We start from the raw sequence: 15672 nt of genomic DNA, 5'->3' as shown, positions 1-15672 counted from the left end.
AAATACAAAGGTAGTAGCCATAAAATGTACGTAAGGGTGTGACAAATAATGTTTAAAGAAACGGTGATATATTTTGATTCATTCTTTATGGAAATTTTGTTTTGAATGAAAACTTACGATGGAATTTTGTGATGATTTGACCAATGTGATAGGGCTTTACAAATCAAGACACTATAGTTCTTTTGTTCATCAAGCTTTGATTTTCTGTCAACTTTTGTAAAACTAAAGACAAGAAAATAGAGATTTACAAAGTGTTTTGGTTAGTGTAACCATTTTTGTTCTCTTTTAGAATGAAAAAAAGATATTTCTATCCAACAGAAAGTTATATGTAAGACTATTTTAACCATAATTTTGAATTGCCATTTGGCCCTCATATATTTTGACAAACTTCGGCCTTTTAGAAGCTTTCTGTTGCTTGTGATCTTTCTTACACCTCGCAGCAAATTGTTGCAAAATGGCCAATAATGTGAAATAGTAGGTTTACCACTTACCCTATTTGCTGCCGAATTGTCAAAGCATAATTGCTAAAGTGGGTGGCGGTTACCAATGAAGATCACTTTGAAGTCGTCTCTAGTCATACACAGCAAATTGTTCACTTTGTGTCCCTCGTAGGTATAAAACCTCTGGTGGTCTGTCACATATACTAAACCGTACAAAATGTCGTTGGGAATCCTTCTTTGCGTCGTACCTTGTTTCTTGCTGTGTACTTGCCATGGCCTAACCGTCTACAACACATCCCTGGACACCAGCAACAGAGTACAGCTGCTTTGGCAAGTAGACTACGGAGCATCGACGGTCATTTTCAAACTTAGTGCGGATGCAGTTGCGAACGGTTTCGGGTTGGGTATGTCTGCTGACGGGACGATGAGGAATGCGGATTTCGTGGTCTTCTGGACGGAGGGAAACTCAGTCAACGCCGTGGTTTGTACACTTTATTCTTTATTTCAGGCATAACGCGCACATGTAAAACATACAGATAGAAAATACTCACAATGACAGCAATAAAAAAATATGTCTATAAGTACAGTCGGGCCCAGATATTGCGGAAGAATTTGTTGCGGAATATTACATCAGGTTTGACAACAGATTGGATAAGACACTTGCGCGACTATCCAGAAAATGCAACCAGTTTCCGATCGTACTACGATCGTACGACAAATGTGATCAACCCTGTACTATTAGGAATTATAGTATAGATTCAGCAGTTTTTTTTTTCTTTTGTAGTTGGATGAAAATTGGGACAACAGGCACATTCCCTACATGAAGTCCAATCTAAAAAGCATAGTTGAAAGCATGAAAACTGTGATTATGTTCTGGAGTGAAGAAAATGTACCTTTACGACTGCTTCAAGGCATCCTTAAGGATAAAATTTCGTGCAGTGATTATTTTTGCTCTTTCTTGTCTGTGTTGTTACCTCCGGGGAAGGAGATATCCTTCCGCGAGGAGGTTTTACTATTGTTCGAAACATTTCTGTCAGCAGCTGTTTCTCGCGATCGGCTGGACGGATTGGTCTGTTGTTCGGTATACGTATTGCTGTTGGGCTGCAGATGATGCAGAACGTTTTTGTTTAATTGCATATGTGTTTATGGGCGTCGAAATAAAAGGTTTTTAAGTGCTCCGGACACCCCCGTTATGCTGAAAATGGAATTTACCATGTTGTTAAGGAATGGGGAGGTTGCAGTTTTGGGTCTTAGCATTCAAAAGGGGTCAAACAGAGGGGTGTCTGGTTCCGATAAAAACGTTGGGTGACGGCGCAGCAATGACGGCGCGGGATGACGGCGGGGGTAATGTCGCGGGTGACGCTGAACGCTGGGTGCAAGCCGAGTCAGCGCTAGATCTTCGTGTCGCGGCATTTATTTCCAGAAATACGGCGATACACGTCAATTTATTTCAAGTACGGCGCGTAGCTAGCATGGCAGCAGCCAGCAGAAGCGGTGGGCGGGCGGTATGCAAATCTTGCATGACGTATCCGCGTTACGCGTCTCTGATTGGTTGTTCGCTTCAGCTGAGATCGCCGGGCGGCAACATGAAGGGCGCGGGGACGCGATTTTTCTGTTTGAAAATATGCACTAAACGCTGTTTTCCAGGACTGCATAGCCACATCTAGTGAAAAAATGCACAATTAATATAAATTTGGGGGGAAATATTTGTTTCTTTGTCGATTTATGGTGTCGATTTATGGAACCCGGAAGTGCAGCCGGAGACCAGCGCGCAGCGTAGACCAGCGTGGCAGTTTGACGTGTACGATCAAAACATAAACAAAACTCCCGCTGAAGAAGGGAAATTATCCTGTATGTATGCATTTCAGATCCCAGTGACTACGTTTACGATGGGAATTGTGGATACGCACGATGCGCACGATAAGCCTCAGAAATTTATGTCGCAAGTGGGGCATTCTATAGGCTTGCACGGCCAATGTCTGGCACGCTACGCGGCGTACGTACACTGCTGCACATCACAGCCAGCGATTCGGTGTCTTAAAATATTTTTTAACATTAGTATAACAATATTTTTAAGCATATGTGATCAAATTTCTGTAAAAAAAATTTGCACAATTGTAAACATAAAACATGAATAGATCGCTGCTATACTGGGCGTACCATTTCGCGTACATGGCCGGCTGCCCGGCGCAAATACTGTCCCGATTTTTCTCAGTAGAAAACCAGAATAAATCACGCACCCGTAATTTGGCTTCGACCCAGAGCTCCTACTTCAGAGTTGAAACCTCAAAAATAGTAACTTTATTAGAGCATGGAGGTATTATACCTCTATGATTGGAAGAAATATAGTATTGCGACACGTGCATAGAATTTGACAAATGGGGGGGGGGGCGGTGGCGCTACCTAAAATTCTGCTGCGCTACCTAGTTTTTGTCCCTAGGTAGCACACTGTGCTACTTTGCTCAAAAAAGTATTTCGAACACTGCGTTAATCAACAGTCCATACCGAACCAACCGTCAGTAGCCATCAAACACATACAAACATATTACGCACATAACTTTCATACTACACACAAACAAATAACCTAAACCAATACAATAGAAAAAAAACCCGGAGGTTTGAAATCTACGATTTCCCTTGTTTCTTCCTAGGATTCGTGGACAGATGACCGTGGACGTTTTCACACGGACAGGAGTCAGGACTATCGTCTGATTGACTCCACCGCCAACGGTCAGAAAGTTAGCGTCACATTCAGTCGCCGATTCGACACCTGCGACGACCACGACTACCTTATTGACGTAAGTTCATTTTTTAAACCCTCGAACTAACGTATTATTGAGAAAATGGTGCCTTTCCTTGGTGCTGAACACGCTTTTTGTTGATTTGTTATGATTATGTACATGCAATGCACTATATGTCCTCAACACTGACAAAATGTGGCTTTGGGTGTTTTACTTTTAAGGGTTTCCGTTAAAAATTGGTCCTTTCCTTGGTACTGAACACATGCATGTATTTGTTGACTTGTGATTATGCACATACACCAGGTTATGAACAATGAAAAAAGTGAAAACTGCATAGATTTCTGAGAAAGGGTGCGGCTTTGGGTGTTTCCCATTCCAGCGTTTCATGTAAGAATTGGCCCTTTCCTTGGTGCTGAAAACGTTTTTGTTGCTTTGTTGTGACTATGTACATGCACCATGTCATGAACAATGAAAACCAAACAAGCAAGTGAAAACTGCATATATTTGAAGCATAGGTTTGCGGCTTTAGGTGTTTTCCATTCCAGTGCTTCATGTAAAATTGGTTCTTTCCTTGGTGCTGAAAACGTTTTTGTTGCTTTCTTGTCATCGTGTACTTGCGAAATGTCCTAAACACTGAACAAGTGAAAACTGCATAGCTTTTTTAAAACGCGTGCGGTATCTGGTGTTTCCTATTCCAGTGTTCCATGTAGAATTGGTCCTTTCCTTGGTGCTGAAAACGTTTCTGTTGATTTGTTGTGACTATGTACATGCTACATGTCCTAAACACCGAAAGAAAAAGCTATAAGTTAAAACTGACTAGATTTCTAAAAAGGGTGTTGCTTCGGCTGGTTACCATTCCGTATTTCATGTTGAAACTAGTCCTTTCCTTGGTGCTGAACAAGTACTTAGTTGTGAAAATATACATACATGTTATGAACAACGAAAAAACAAGTGAACCCCACATAGATTTGAAGCAACGCAGTGGATTTGGGTAGCGTTATTTTCCCTATCAGTATTTTCTGTAGAAATTGTCCATTTCATTGGTACTAAGCAGGCTCTCAAACCTATAATTGTGACTATATAGAAGTACAGTGCTTTGGAATCTCAGATTTTTTCGGTTCTATTTTTTTTTTGATAGTCGGGAACAACCAACCTGTTGTACATCCTACCAGAGGAAGATATCACTGCTGTGTCGGATCTGAATCTGGGCGACATGCGCATGCGTGTTGGAACCAAACGGCTGCAACTGTTGAAGAGCGATGTCGTCACTCCTCCACTTCCGCCGGACGTGACGTCATTCGACATCCGGGTGAATCAGGTACCATCAAAGACTTTGACATAAATGCTGTTAATTTTGCCATTTTGTAATGTTCCACTGCCTTGAAAATCTGCATCCTACTATACTGCATCTGCAGTGCTTTTATCTAACACAGTCTCGTACTGCTGACTATTCTTATTGCGTTTATACTGTTATTTAGGCAAAAATCCCAGCAAAAGAAACGACCTATTGGTGCAGAACACAGCAACTCCCGACACTCCCAAAGAAGGTTCACATATTGCAGGTAAATATTTTTAGTTTAGTTTTATTATTGCTCTATTATTTATGCTTACCGAAGGAGAACATACTGTTTTTGCTCCGTTTCCTCTTCTTCTTCTCCAAAAAGTGACCTCTGACCTGACTGAACCAGACTGTCTCTCACCATGGTAACTGGTGATTGGTTACATAATGTTGCAAGTTTATAGTAGGAGGGATTTAGACTCCTGTCACCATATATGTGATGTGTTTGAGTAAGAATTAACAGAGCAGACCATATGCGAAGGTAAAGATTATTACTTTTGTAGTCAAATCTTGCTTCTTATTCTTGGTTGCAAATGCTATAACAATCCCATGATGCAACAGCCCGAGATGAATGCCGGGAATAAATATGATATAATGTGACCTTTTAAGACATCATTTTTTCGTTTATCAGTAAATATCATAATCACTTATCTAGTACGATTGAAATTTAAACATTTGTTGCGATATCATTCAACTGTTACAGTACGAACCCATCATTACCCCTGGGAACGAGGAGGCAGTACATCACATGACCGTGTTCCTGTGTGGGAACGACGTGAGTGGTACCGCGGTGTATGACGGTCCGTGTGTGGGGGAGGAGGAACGGAAGGAACTCAAGACCTGTAAACACGTCATCGCTGCGTGGGCCATGGGCGCACAGGTGCGTTATTCACCATTCTAAACTTTATCAGTTGTAATAAGCAGCTTCAAGATATTTCTATCCGACTCGACTTCACTCTTGTCCCTTATCGGAGTTTAAAGGCATCCAATGCGATTTCAGGGCAGCAAAACTGGAATATTTCTGAATAAGGCAATACTGCTTTACATTAGCAAATTTGAGTCAGTATTTTATACTTTGGGCTTTTAAAACTGCAGAAAAAAAACCCAAGCTGAGTCCTTTATTTTCTGGGAGGTACTTTAAAAATCAGCCCAAGGCCCTTCCAGTAATCATTTTCTGTCATAATTTTGGGCATTTTTGCTCCATGAGGGTCAATATACATTGGGTGTACAGTGCAATTTTACGGAATACTGTGCAATCGTATAAGTATACATTGCAATTTTACGGAATACAGTGCAATTGTATCAATATACAGTGCAATTTTATGGAATACAGTGCAATCGTTTTAGTATACAGTGCGATTTTACGGAATACAGACTGTGCTATCGCATTAGTATATAGTGCAATTTTACTTGTAAAATTGCACTGTATACTAATACGATTGCACTGTATCCGTAAAATTGCACTGTATACTAGTAAAATTGCACTGTATTCCGTAAAATTGCACTGTATATTAATACGATTGCACTGTATTCCGTAAAATTGCACTGTACACTCTGGCACCCCTGTTGTCCTTGTTACCTACTTCAGGCATTCGCCTACCCAGAGGAAGCTGGAATCCCCCTGGGCGGTCCGGGGTCTTCCACCATTGCCATGATAGAAATCCACTACAACAACCCACAACGGAGAAACGGTACTTTATACATTCGTGCATACTTTACAGTAGAGATCGCGACCTGGAAGGATCGGGGATTCTATACAGTAGAGATGAATCACGATCTTTGTCGACAGGTATTCTGATCTGGATCTCTACTGGTAGAATTGAATAGTAGATTACACTGGTAGAGTCGACTGTACTGGCAGAAGTTTCTCTGCCAGTAGAATCAGAGACTCTTCCAGATCAGGATCTCTACACAATTTTTTTTATTCATCAAAACATCAAAACATAACAAGGGCAGTGTGACGCTGCACTCAAGTTTATAACTTTATAACAGCGCCAAACAACACATCTCTACATATTGTTATTAGCTGAAATGTAATTTTCTATGGACCAGTCATGGGACGGAAGACGGATGCTTAATCCATGCTTAAAGTCAACGTATATACCTTCTTTACGCATCTATACATCTCTTACACGAGTACGTAAAGATTGTCGTTATGAGGTCTCTCTGGGGGTGCGAATAGATCCGGTTTTTGTGTTGCCTTTCAGCAGCCTAAATACTGTCGTAAATAATGATTAAAACACGTTTAAATTTCATTTAAAGTTTACGTTTTGTATCTTCTTTAGACATCATTACGGCTCATATTTACGTGTGTGTAAAGACGACGAATAGGTGTGGATGGATCCACATTTTCTATTTTTCTAGTTGCCTTTCAGCTACTTAAAGTTGTCATAGATATTGTTAATATTAAAACACTCTTACAACGAGTACAACGTTCAGGTTTATCTATTCCTATAAATACACAAGTTCAAGTATATTAATTCTTAGTTATAGAGTTTAAGCTTGTTCCAACACAGGGAAAGAACTCACCACTTAAACTCTATAACTGTGGATTCTACTATTAAACACAGATGAGCTTTCATTCGAAGTATATTAATTTTTGACAGTTTTGTACGATAATTTTACAGACATTGTGGACAGCTCGGGCGTCAGATTCCACTACACGCCGACGTTGCGACGTCACGACGCAGGGATCATGGAGCTGGGGCTACGTTACCTGCCGTCCATGGCGATACCTCCACGTCAGGACGGTTACGTCATCACCGGGTACTGCCCAGCACAATGCACCACCAAGGTCAGGTCTTTTTATGCTTACCTTCGCAGACGGTAACATATTGTTTTTGCTCTGTTTTTTTCTTCCCCGTCTTCTCCATAACAAATAAGGTCTATGACCCGAATCAGACGTCTGCCACCATGGTAACTAGTCTTAGGTTACATCATGCTGCAATTTTATAGTAGAAGGGATTTAGACTCCTGTCACCATGCATATGAATGTGTTTGATTGAGATATGCTTGAACAGAGCAGACTATTTGCAAACGTAAACATGTATTTGCTTTGCAAATGTTACATTTCTAGTTCAATGTGTACATTCGCAGGAGAAATAAATTATGTAGCAAGTTGGCAGGATGGGAGGGCTGAACTGGTCACCATATATATATATATATATGTGAATCCTGAGCTCCTATTGGACTGATTTACATCGTGATAAAGAATCCTGAGCTCCTATTGGTAGTTCTGTGAATGGTTCCCTTCAGTAAGAGGCGTATGGAGGGGAGGAGGCCCAATCAGCCCCTGACAGTGACAGATGCTGTTTCCATGGTGACATAGAATACCGAGCTCCTATTGGACTGATTTTCATCATAATAAGGAATCCTGAGCTCCAATTGGTAGTTCTGTGAATAAGAATGGTTCTCTTGAGTAAGAGGTGTATCTCACAAGCTCTCGGGGAGGAGGCCCAATCAGCCCCTGACAACGAGAAATTGTGTTCCATGGTGGCATAGAATCCTGAGCTCCTATTGGACTGATTTTCTTCGTGATAAAGAATCCCGAGTTCCTATTGGACTGATTTTCCTCGTGATGAAGAATCCTGAGCTCCTATTGGTAGTTCTGTGAATGTGATTGGTTCTCTTTAGTTAGAGGTGTTTGGCTACAAGCTCTCGGGGAGGAGGCCTGATCAGCCCCTGACAGAGAGAGGGACTGTGTTTCCATGGTGACAGAGAATCCTGAGCTCCTATTGGACTGATTTTCTTCGTGACAAAGAATCCTGAGCTCCCATTGGCAGTTTTGGGAATGTGAATAGTTCCCTTGAGTTGTGTGGCCACAAGCCCTCGTAGATGAGGCCCAATCGGCCCCTGACAGAGAGAGATTGTGTTTCCATGGTGACATAGAATCCTGAGCTCCTATTGGACTGATTTTCATCGTGATATCTGAGCTCCTGTTGGCAGTGAATCCTGAGCTCCTATTGGCAGTTTTGGGAATGTGAATAGTTCCCTTGAGTTGTGTGGCCACAAGCCCTCGTAGATGAGGCCCAATCGGCCCCTGACAGAGAGAGATTGTGTTTCCATGGTGACATAGAATCCTGAGCTCCTATTGGACTGATTTTCATCGTGATATCTGAGCTCCTGTTGGCAGTGAATCCTGAGCTCCTATTGGCAGTTTTGGGAATGTGAATAGTTCTCTTGAGTAAGAGTTGTATGGCTAAAAGCTCTTGGAGATGAGGCCCAACGGCCCCTGACAGCAACAAATTGTCTAACACAGGCTACGTGTTTTTAGTCCCGGTTGATTACTGGCCAGCAGATGTACCGCCGAGGTCGAGCCAATCAATTCTAACATCTTGTTTTTATTACACTTGTACGTGCCCTCAATCCAGATGGCTTTATGCAGACTTTGGCTTCAGACTAGGAGTCTAGGAGTACAGAAATACAGTGATCAATTGAATGTATATGCCCTTGCAATAAAGACAAAGCCAAACTTTATTGCACAATAATTGTAACGAAGGCACAATGTATGGCAAGCTCTTCAAAACTACTACATATCTAACTGATATCTACTCTAATGTCTTTATCAATGCTTATAAGTTCTATGTATCGAAACTAACACTATACTAGTTCGTAAGTGTGATATGATATATTTGGAACATGATAAATATATGATTAAAGATTACGCCAAAAATGTCCTCCATATGCAAGACACATAGGGTCCGTACGGATCGAACTTCACAATTACGACTGCGAATGCCCTGTATCAAAAGAGAAGGCTCTCTAAACGTAAACAAAGCCATTCTTTATACATGTCTAGACGTCTTTTGTTTATCTCTCGGGGATTGAAACTTTGACATATTACCCACAATTCATCACACTGTGCATGCGCAGTCTTGATTATAAACTTAGCAGCACAATAGACAAGAGATGAGTACACAATACACAAGAGATGGACATTAAATATCAATTTACTCATTCATGCATGCATGCATTCTTTTTATGTTTACCGAAGGAAAACGTATTGTTTTTGCTCTGTTTCCTCTTTTTCTTCTTCTTCTCCAAACCAATAAGGTCAATGACCTCAACCAGACGTCTGTCACCATGGTAACTGGTGTTGGGTTACATCATGTTGCAAATTTATAGCAGGAGGGATTTAGACTATCTGACCATATCTGACCATATCATATGTATGAATGTATTGGACAAATATTCAATAACATTCCATTATTATTTGGCCGTGTCTATACGGAACCACCCAAGACGCGATTCGGGTAACTCACATTCCTCACATCTGGTCCACGTGCCACACACACCTGTGAAACCGTGTCCGAACACAATACGCTTGAGCAACATTTATTGCTGTTTGATGATAACACGCAAGGCGGCGTGTTATTAATGTCAGAGGTCAACGACCTGCTTGCTGATGCCCCCCTCCCAGCGTATCTCGGCCGAATGCCGACGTGGTCCCGCCAGAGGCGCTGAAGCTCGCCCTAGAACGGACACATTATTTGACCATTACTGCTCTTTAAGTTGCTGCCACGTAAAAGTTGGTATTGCATATAAAAAAAAATATCACTCCGTAATCCATGACCAGGCGAAGTCACATTGAAATCACATTGCGTTCAGACGCAAATCGCGATGCGGGGAAAGCGATTCGAAACCACCTCTAGAAGTGGCTTGGGATCGAGGCGCTTTCAATGTGATTTCGGAGCGTTCAGATGGAGCCACTTGAAACCGGCTTCGGGGTAAACCACATGTAAACCGCCTTGGGTGGTTCCGTATAGATACGCCCTTTGAATGTGCGTTTCCCACAGGGCCTCCCTGCAGGTGGCATCCAGGTGTTCGCCTCGCAGCTGCACACGCACCTGGCAGGGACAGCTGTGTGGACTAAGCACGTGAGAGGCGGAGTGGAACTGCCTGAGCTGAACAGAGACAACCACTACAGCACCATGTTTGAGGTCACGTGCCTGTGCCACGATAGACGGGTGGAGGGGGAGAGGGGGTGGGAGAGGGGCGAGGGAGAGAGAAGCTCAGAGACAAACAGTGGGAAACAAAGAGAGAGACAGAGAGAGATAGAGGTAAAGGGACCCAGAGAAACAGACAGACAAGGGGAGACAGAGAGAGGAACACAGAGAGAGAGAGAGAGGGAGAGAGAGGGAGGGAGAGAGAGAGAGAGACAGACAGACAGACAGAGATGGAACTGGGATACAAAGAGGATGAGAAAGAGTGGGAGAAGAGCAGAGTTCATATAAAATGTACGTCAGTTTTAAAAATCTCTGCTTGCAGTTTGAATAGATATTGCAGGTTGGGGGTTTTCGCATATGATGTTCGGTTTGCAGAACAAAGAACAAGCAGAAGTTTAAGATTAAACGACAAGAATGTAAGACAGCCTTTTTCCGTATCACGACAGCTGAATGTTGCACGACAGTAGTTGCAAGACTATCCCAAGATTGTCCTCAACTTGCGATCGTACGACGATCGTACGACGAATGGCATGACCGGTAACTTCCGTGATTTACTTGTACATCATTGTCATTACCCTTTTCCCCCATGGGGTGACTGAACGCACGTGTTTCGAATCTGTCTGGGCAGAACAACCTTAGCAATCGATCAAACATCACTGCGGATAAGACGAAGGGCCCAGTGTTGATGGAATTGGCGCAGGTCCGAAATTGACTTGGCTGCTTCAGATCTGTGCAATGTTTATGTTAGTCGCAGGGTGGCGCTCCGGCTATTAGGAGGGCAACTTTATTAAAACGTTGTGTTTTGTTACATTTCTACAGGAGATACGACTATTACGGCGAAAGGTAACGGTACTCCCGGTAAGAAGACAACTTTTTACGTAATAGTTCTTACACTATTTGCCAACAGCAATATCTTTGTAATAAATGACCAATTGCGCTCTTTTGAATGACCTCGAATGAAACTTTGTTTGTAGAGGCGTCCGCTCTGGATTAAACCACGGAGCCAACGTACTGGTAGCGCCACACTGCGGTAGTATCTAGAATAGCACTTATCGTGCCGACAGGCCTTTTAATGTTTGTCCGTAAATACTGGTATGTTCCTGACGACAACGTGGTCTTGTATATCTGCGAAATAGCTACGTTAAATGCATAAATCCACCACCATACTACACTTGTCGAAATTGTCAAATATTGCTTGCTACTTTCTTATTTTTTTCTAGTACCTACTCATTTCATAATACCATTACTATATATGGTATGACACACTTTATATATATGCGAGGACAACATATACAGAAGAAGCAATGATCTTTAAAATGATTACTGCAATTACAGGGGGATGTCCTGATGACCAGTTGTAAATACAACACGACAAATCGCCGCAGCGTTACTCTGGTAAGAACTTTATTTATTTATTATGATTTTTCACAAAGTGAAAGGGAGGGCAAAACAGGTGCATACGCACCTTTACAAGCTGCCCTCCCCCATGCAAAAACACATATACAACATCAAAATTTACATAGACAATAACAACAAGTATAAAAATACACAGAATAGGCCATCAATATAGAAGGTTAAGCATAATTCAAATATATCTAATAAGCAGTATAAATTGTGCTGAAACAAGACTTAGTGAGGTCTAGAAGCAATACAAGAACTACACCCACAAGAAGTGGTCCAAGTACATGGCAGGTCAAGACTGTAATGTGCTTAAATCTGTTGTAGGTGACCTTGAGTAGTTTATATTGCTACATCATTAGTTCCTACATTGTAATTTCGTTTGAACAACAAAGTTGAAAGAACTGCAACGGCCTATTTTAAAATATTGTTGTTCGCAGGGAGGGTACGGTATCCATGACGAGATGTGTCTGAACTACATCCACTACTACCCCGCCTCACAGCTACAGGCCTGTAAGAGTGTGGCCGCTGCCTCGGCTTTGGACAGGTTCTTCGACGTGGTGTACAGGTAACATGTTACATGCATACAGGTATCAACTGAATCTGTGTGGATATCTTGCACTGAAACCTATTTTATCTTTTTTACTTCCGGGGCGGAAGTATTGTTTTGGATGGTGCTATTTTAGTTTGTATGTACCTCAGCAGCAAGGGGTGGACGTGAATGGGCGGAGATTTGGTTTCAGTTGATCGGCAGGGTTGTGTATAAAATGGTACTGCTATTACTTCGCCAGGAATGTGTACTGTGTAAAAACATTAACAATGCTGTAATACTGAAGTTACGCTATATAATCCTTTGAGTAATAACTCATTCTATGATGTAATTCAATGGGGTATTTCCCCATTTAATCATATAATAGAGTTCCAATACATTAACACAGACGCAAAACTTCGTTTGTTATGGTATGACTATCTGCATGTTGGCTTGAATGTTATGCATGTATTTTTTTCATTATTGAGGATCCTAACACACATTTAAGACAAACTGACTTGAAGAGTTGGGTAGTATGTAGGTGAAGAGTCTGTTTCTGTCGACATGGTCTCAAATGTGTATCATCTTATAATCTCACTCTACTGTTCTGTTTTGTTTGTTTGTTTGTTTGTTTGTTTGTTTGTTACTAGTCTGTTTGGAGCGTCAAACAGGCAGCAAAACGTTGCAGACGATTTTTTTCACCTGCCCTGGAACCCCTTGACGACGGCTTACCTGACGTCACTCTACCGACATGGACCAATAGACGTCATGTGTCAGAAAACTACCGGCGCCATCTTTGAGGTAAGACAGAAAATAGTCGCAGATTCTGCTCGTAACATTCTACAGTATTATCATGAAAGTTCATCTGTGTTGGTAGTTACATGTTTAAAGTTAAAACGTTTGGTCCAACACAAAAATTCTCTCACCTAGAGCTTTCGACCAGTCACTCTGGTCTTCCTCAGTAGACTGACCCAGTGAGGCTTGTCACGTGGCTTCTTTGAAGTGTGACGTCAACACTGGGTCAAAGGTGTCTGGTAGACGATGTCGGCCCCCGTCGCTGAGGACTGGTCGAAAGCTCTAGGTGAGGGAATTTTTGTGTTGGACCAAAAGTTTTAACTCTGAACATTCTCCAGTATTGGTATCAAAATGACATATTTACTTTGTCCTTCAAAAATAAACATGCAAGATATTGTGTAATGATGATTTATCAATTGTGTTATAAATAGTATTGCGTAAAAAAATAAGTACGTTTTGCATCGACTGCATTGTTCTCTTTTCCACAGGGGGAGTGGACTAACTTAGAACAGCCACACATCCGGAAGCCCCAGAATCCTCAGCGGAAGTGTCAAGCATGATGGGTAGTTTTAACATCCAACAATAAAAGAACAACATGACGATACAAAAGAACTCAAGAGTCGTTTACGTGTTAGCATATATCTAAACGTTGTCGGTATCTAATAGTATGCTAGTATACCATGAAATATTGTACTTGTAATATATGTTCTGACATGGGTCTTACCAAAGGTCAACTTTCTTTCTGAAATGCTCTGAAGAGGCATTCACTGCATTGTATTTCTTATTTGGAAAATGGTAATGTTTGGGCTTCATCTTTAAGTTGTGGGTTTTTTGTTTGTTGATACGAAAAAGCACGGCTCCCTAATTATATGTTTTGGTAACAAAGGCGGTACTCTACTGTGGCTAGCTGACGCCAAATACACGCCATGTGCACTTAGTAACTTCGTATTTCTCACCAAATTTGAATACTCATGCAGACCATAACAATGAAAAGTTATAAACTTAAGGCATCACCATATAGATAAAATTCATGAAACTGTTACTTGTCAACTACAGCTAAACTTGTCTAAGACGACCACTTATTGGGACTGATGCAAAGTGGTCTTTTTAGACAAGTGGTCCTCTTATACAAAATGCTTGGCGACAACACAAGGCAAAGAGGCAGATTTGCAAGTTCAGATCCTTTTAAAATATAGACTGATAATTCAAACATGTACAAGACACATGCATACAAACTATATATGGAAGCTAATTATACAATTATTGTGAATCGTTGAAAAAGAACGTGTTTTGAGTGTTTTCTTTACTTACATGTTGTTTATCATTGTACTAATCGGGCGACAACATCACATATGTTTACGTTCAGTAATTTCTCCACATTGATAGAGAACAGAACAAAAATAGGACAAGTGATCGCACATGTGGTCCTGGTCTCTCAGTTGTGGTCGTTTTCTTTTGATGTCGCTGGCGTCACCATCACAAAAGAAACGCCCGCGTCTCCCCAAAGAAAATGAGAGGTTACTCCTAGGAGCTGAAAACTGTGTTTTTCTTCTTCACGGGCGAGCTGTGGCGATAACGAGACCTCATCACTCAGCGTCCGTGGCCTAGCCTGGGTGTCAGACTGTTTCAGGGGCAGTGCACAGGCCAGACTCTGTTGCTCAGGGAATGTAGATTGTATAGCAAAGAGAGGAAAGGAACTGCATAGGTTTGTACGAAACCTATTTTCCTATTTCATACACTTTCAGCACTGTAGAAAAAATCATAATCCTTTTTTAATATTATGTATCTATTTGTTGTATTTGTTTTCGTCTCGTCGTGTTTTGTTGTGACCTGCACTTAGCCCAATGTGTCGAAAACGTAAAGGCTTTACTTACAACATTATTATATTGTACCAAGAACTGTGTCAATCAGTGGTTGTATGCACGAATGAGTCAGGGTTAGGATCAGGCACGGTTCTGGATAGTGTAGATTTGCCTCATGCACTGTTCTGGATACGAGTGAACTATCTAGAACCGTGCCCGAGCATGGTTCTGGATACAACATGGTCTAACTGAGGGGTGTCTACAGTAAAATTTCCTCGGGGACATGTTGGCCCTGCAGCCGAAAAGATCGCCTGTGTACTAGGTACAGTCTGTGTACTAGCCTAGTAGCAGTCTGGTACACAGGCTATTCAACCTTAAACTGAGGGGTGTCTATAGTAAAATTTTGTCGGGGGCATGTTGGCCCTGTTGCCGAGGAGGTCGTCTGTGTACTGGCCCTGGCCTGGCAACAGTCTGGCACCCAGGCTAGCCCTGGAGACAAGTAGCTAGCCTGTATATGGTCCTGGCAACAGCCTGACACCCAGGCTAGCCGTAACGCGCGACAAGCCCACATTATCCCACAAAAAGCCGTCTTCACTCTTGACCTGTGCCCGTGCCCCGGAACATGCTAACCTCCGACCAACTCTCACAGGAGTCAGAAGATTACCGACTTAACGCCAAAACAA

The 15672-nt window shown here is 41.9% G+C and overlaps 1 protein-coding gene across 1 annotated transcript; it reads left to right on the top strand.

The window, feature by feature from the left end:
• The first annotated feature begins 811 nt into the window (after positions 1-811).
• On the top strand, positions 812-13747 carry LOC109482305 (dopamine beta-hydroxylase-like). The gene is made up of 13 exons (XM_019784989.1): positions 812-921; positions 3092-3238; positions 4320-4499; positions 4660-4743; positions 5224-5400; positions 6109-6211; positions 7148-7314; positions 10316-10459; positions 11285-11323; positions 11801-11860; positions 12304-12431; positions 13043-13193; positions 13676-13747. The coding sequence occupies exons 1-13, from the start codon at positions 847-849 to the stop codon at positions 13745-13747; spliced, it is 1527 nt and encodes a 508-aa protein (XP_019640548.1). The 5' UTR covers positions 812-846.
• Positions 13748-15672: the final 1925 nt, after the last annotated feature.

This window comes from Branchiostoma belcheri, unplaced genomic scaffold (assembly GCF_001625305.1).
Source record: "Branchiostoma belcheri isolate BF01 breed outbred unplaced genomic scaffold, Haploidv18h27 scaffold6, whole genome shotgun sequence".
Classification (NCBI taxonomy): Eukaryota; Metazoa; Chordata; class Leptocardii; order Amphioxiformes; family Branchiostomatidae; genus Branchiostoma; species Branchiostoma belcheri.
This window is presented reverse-complemented; position numbering and strand designations above follow the sequence as displayed.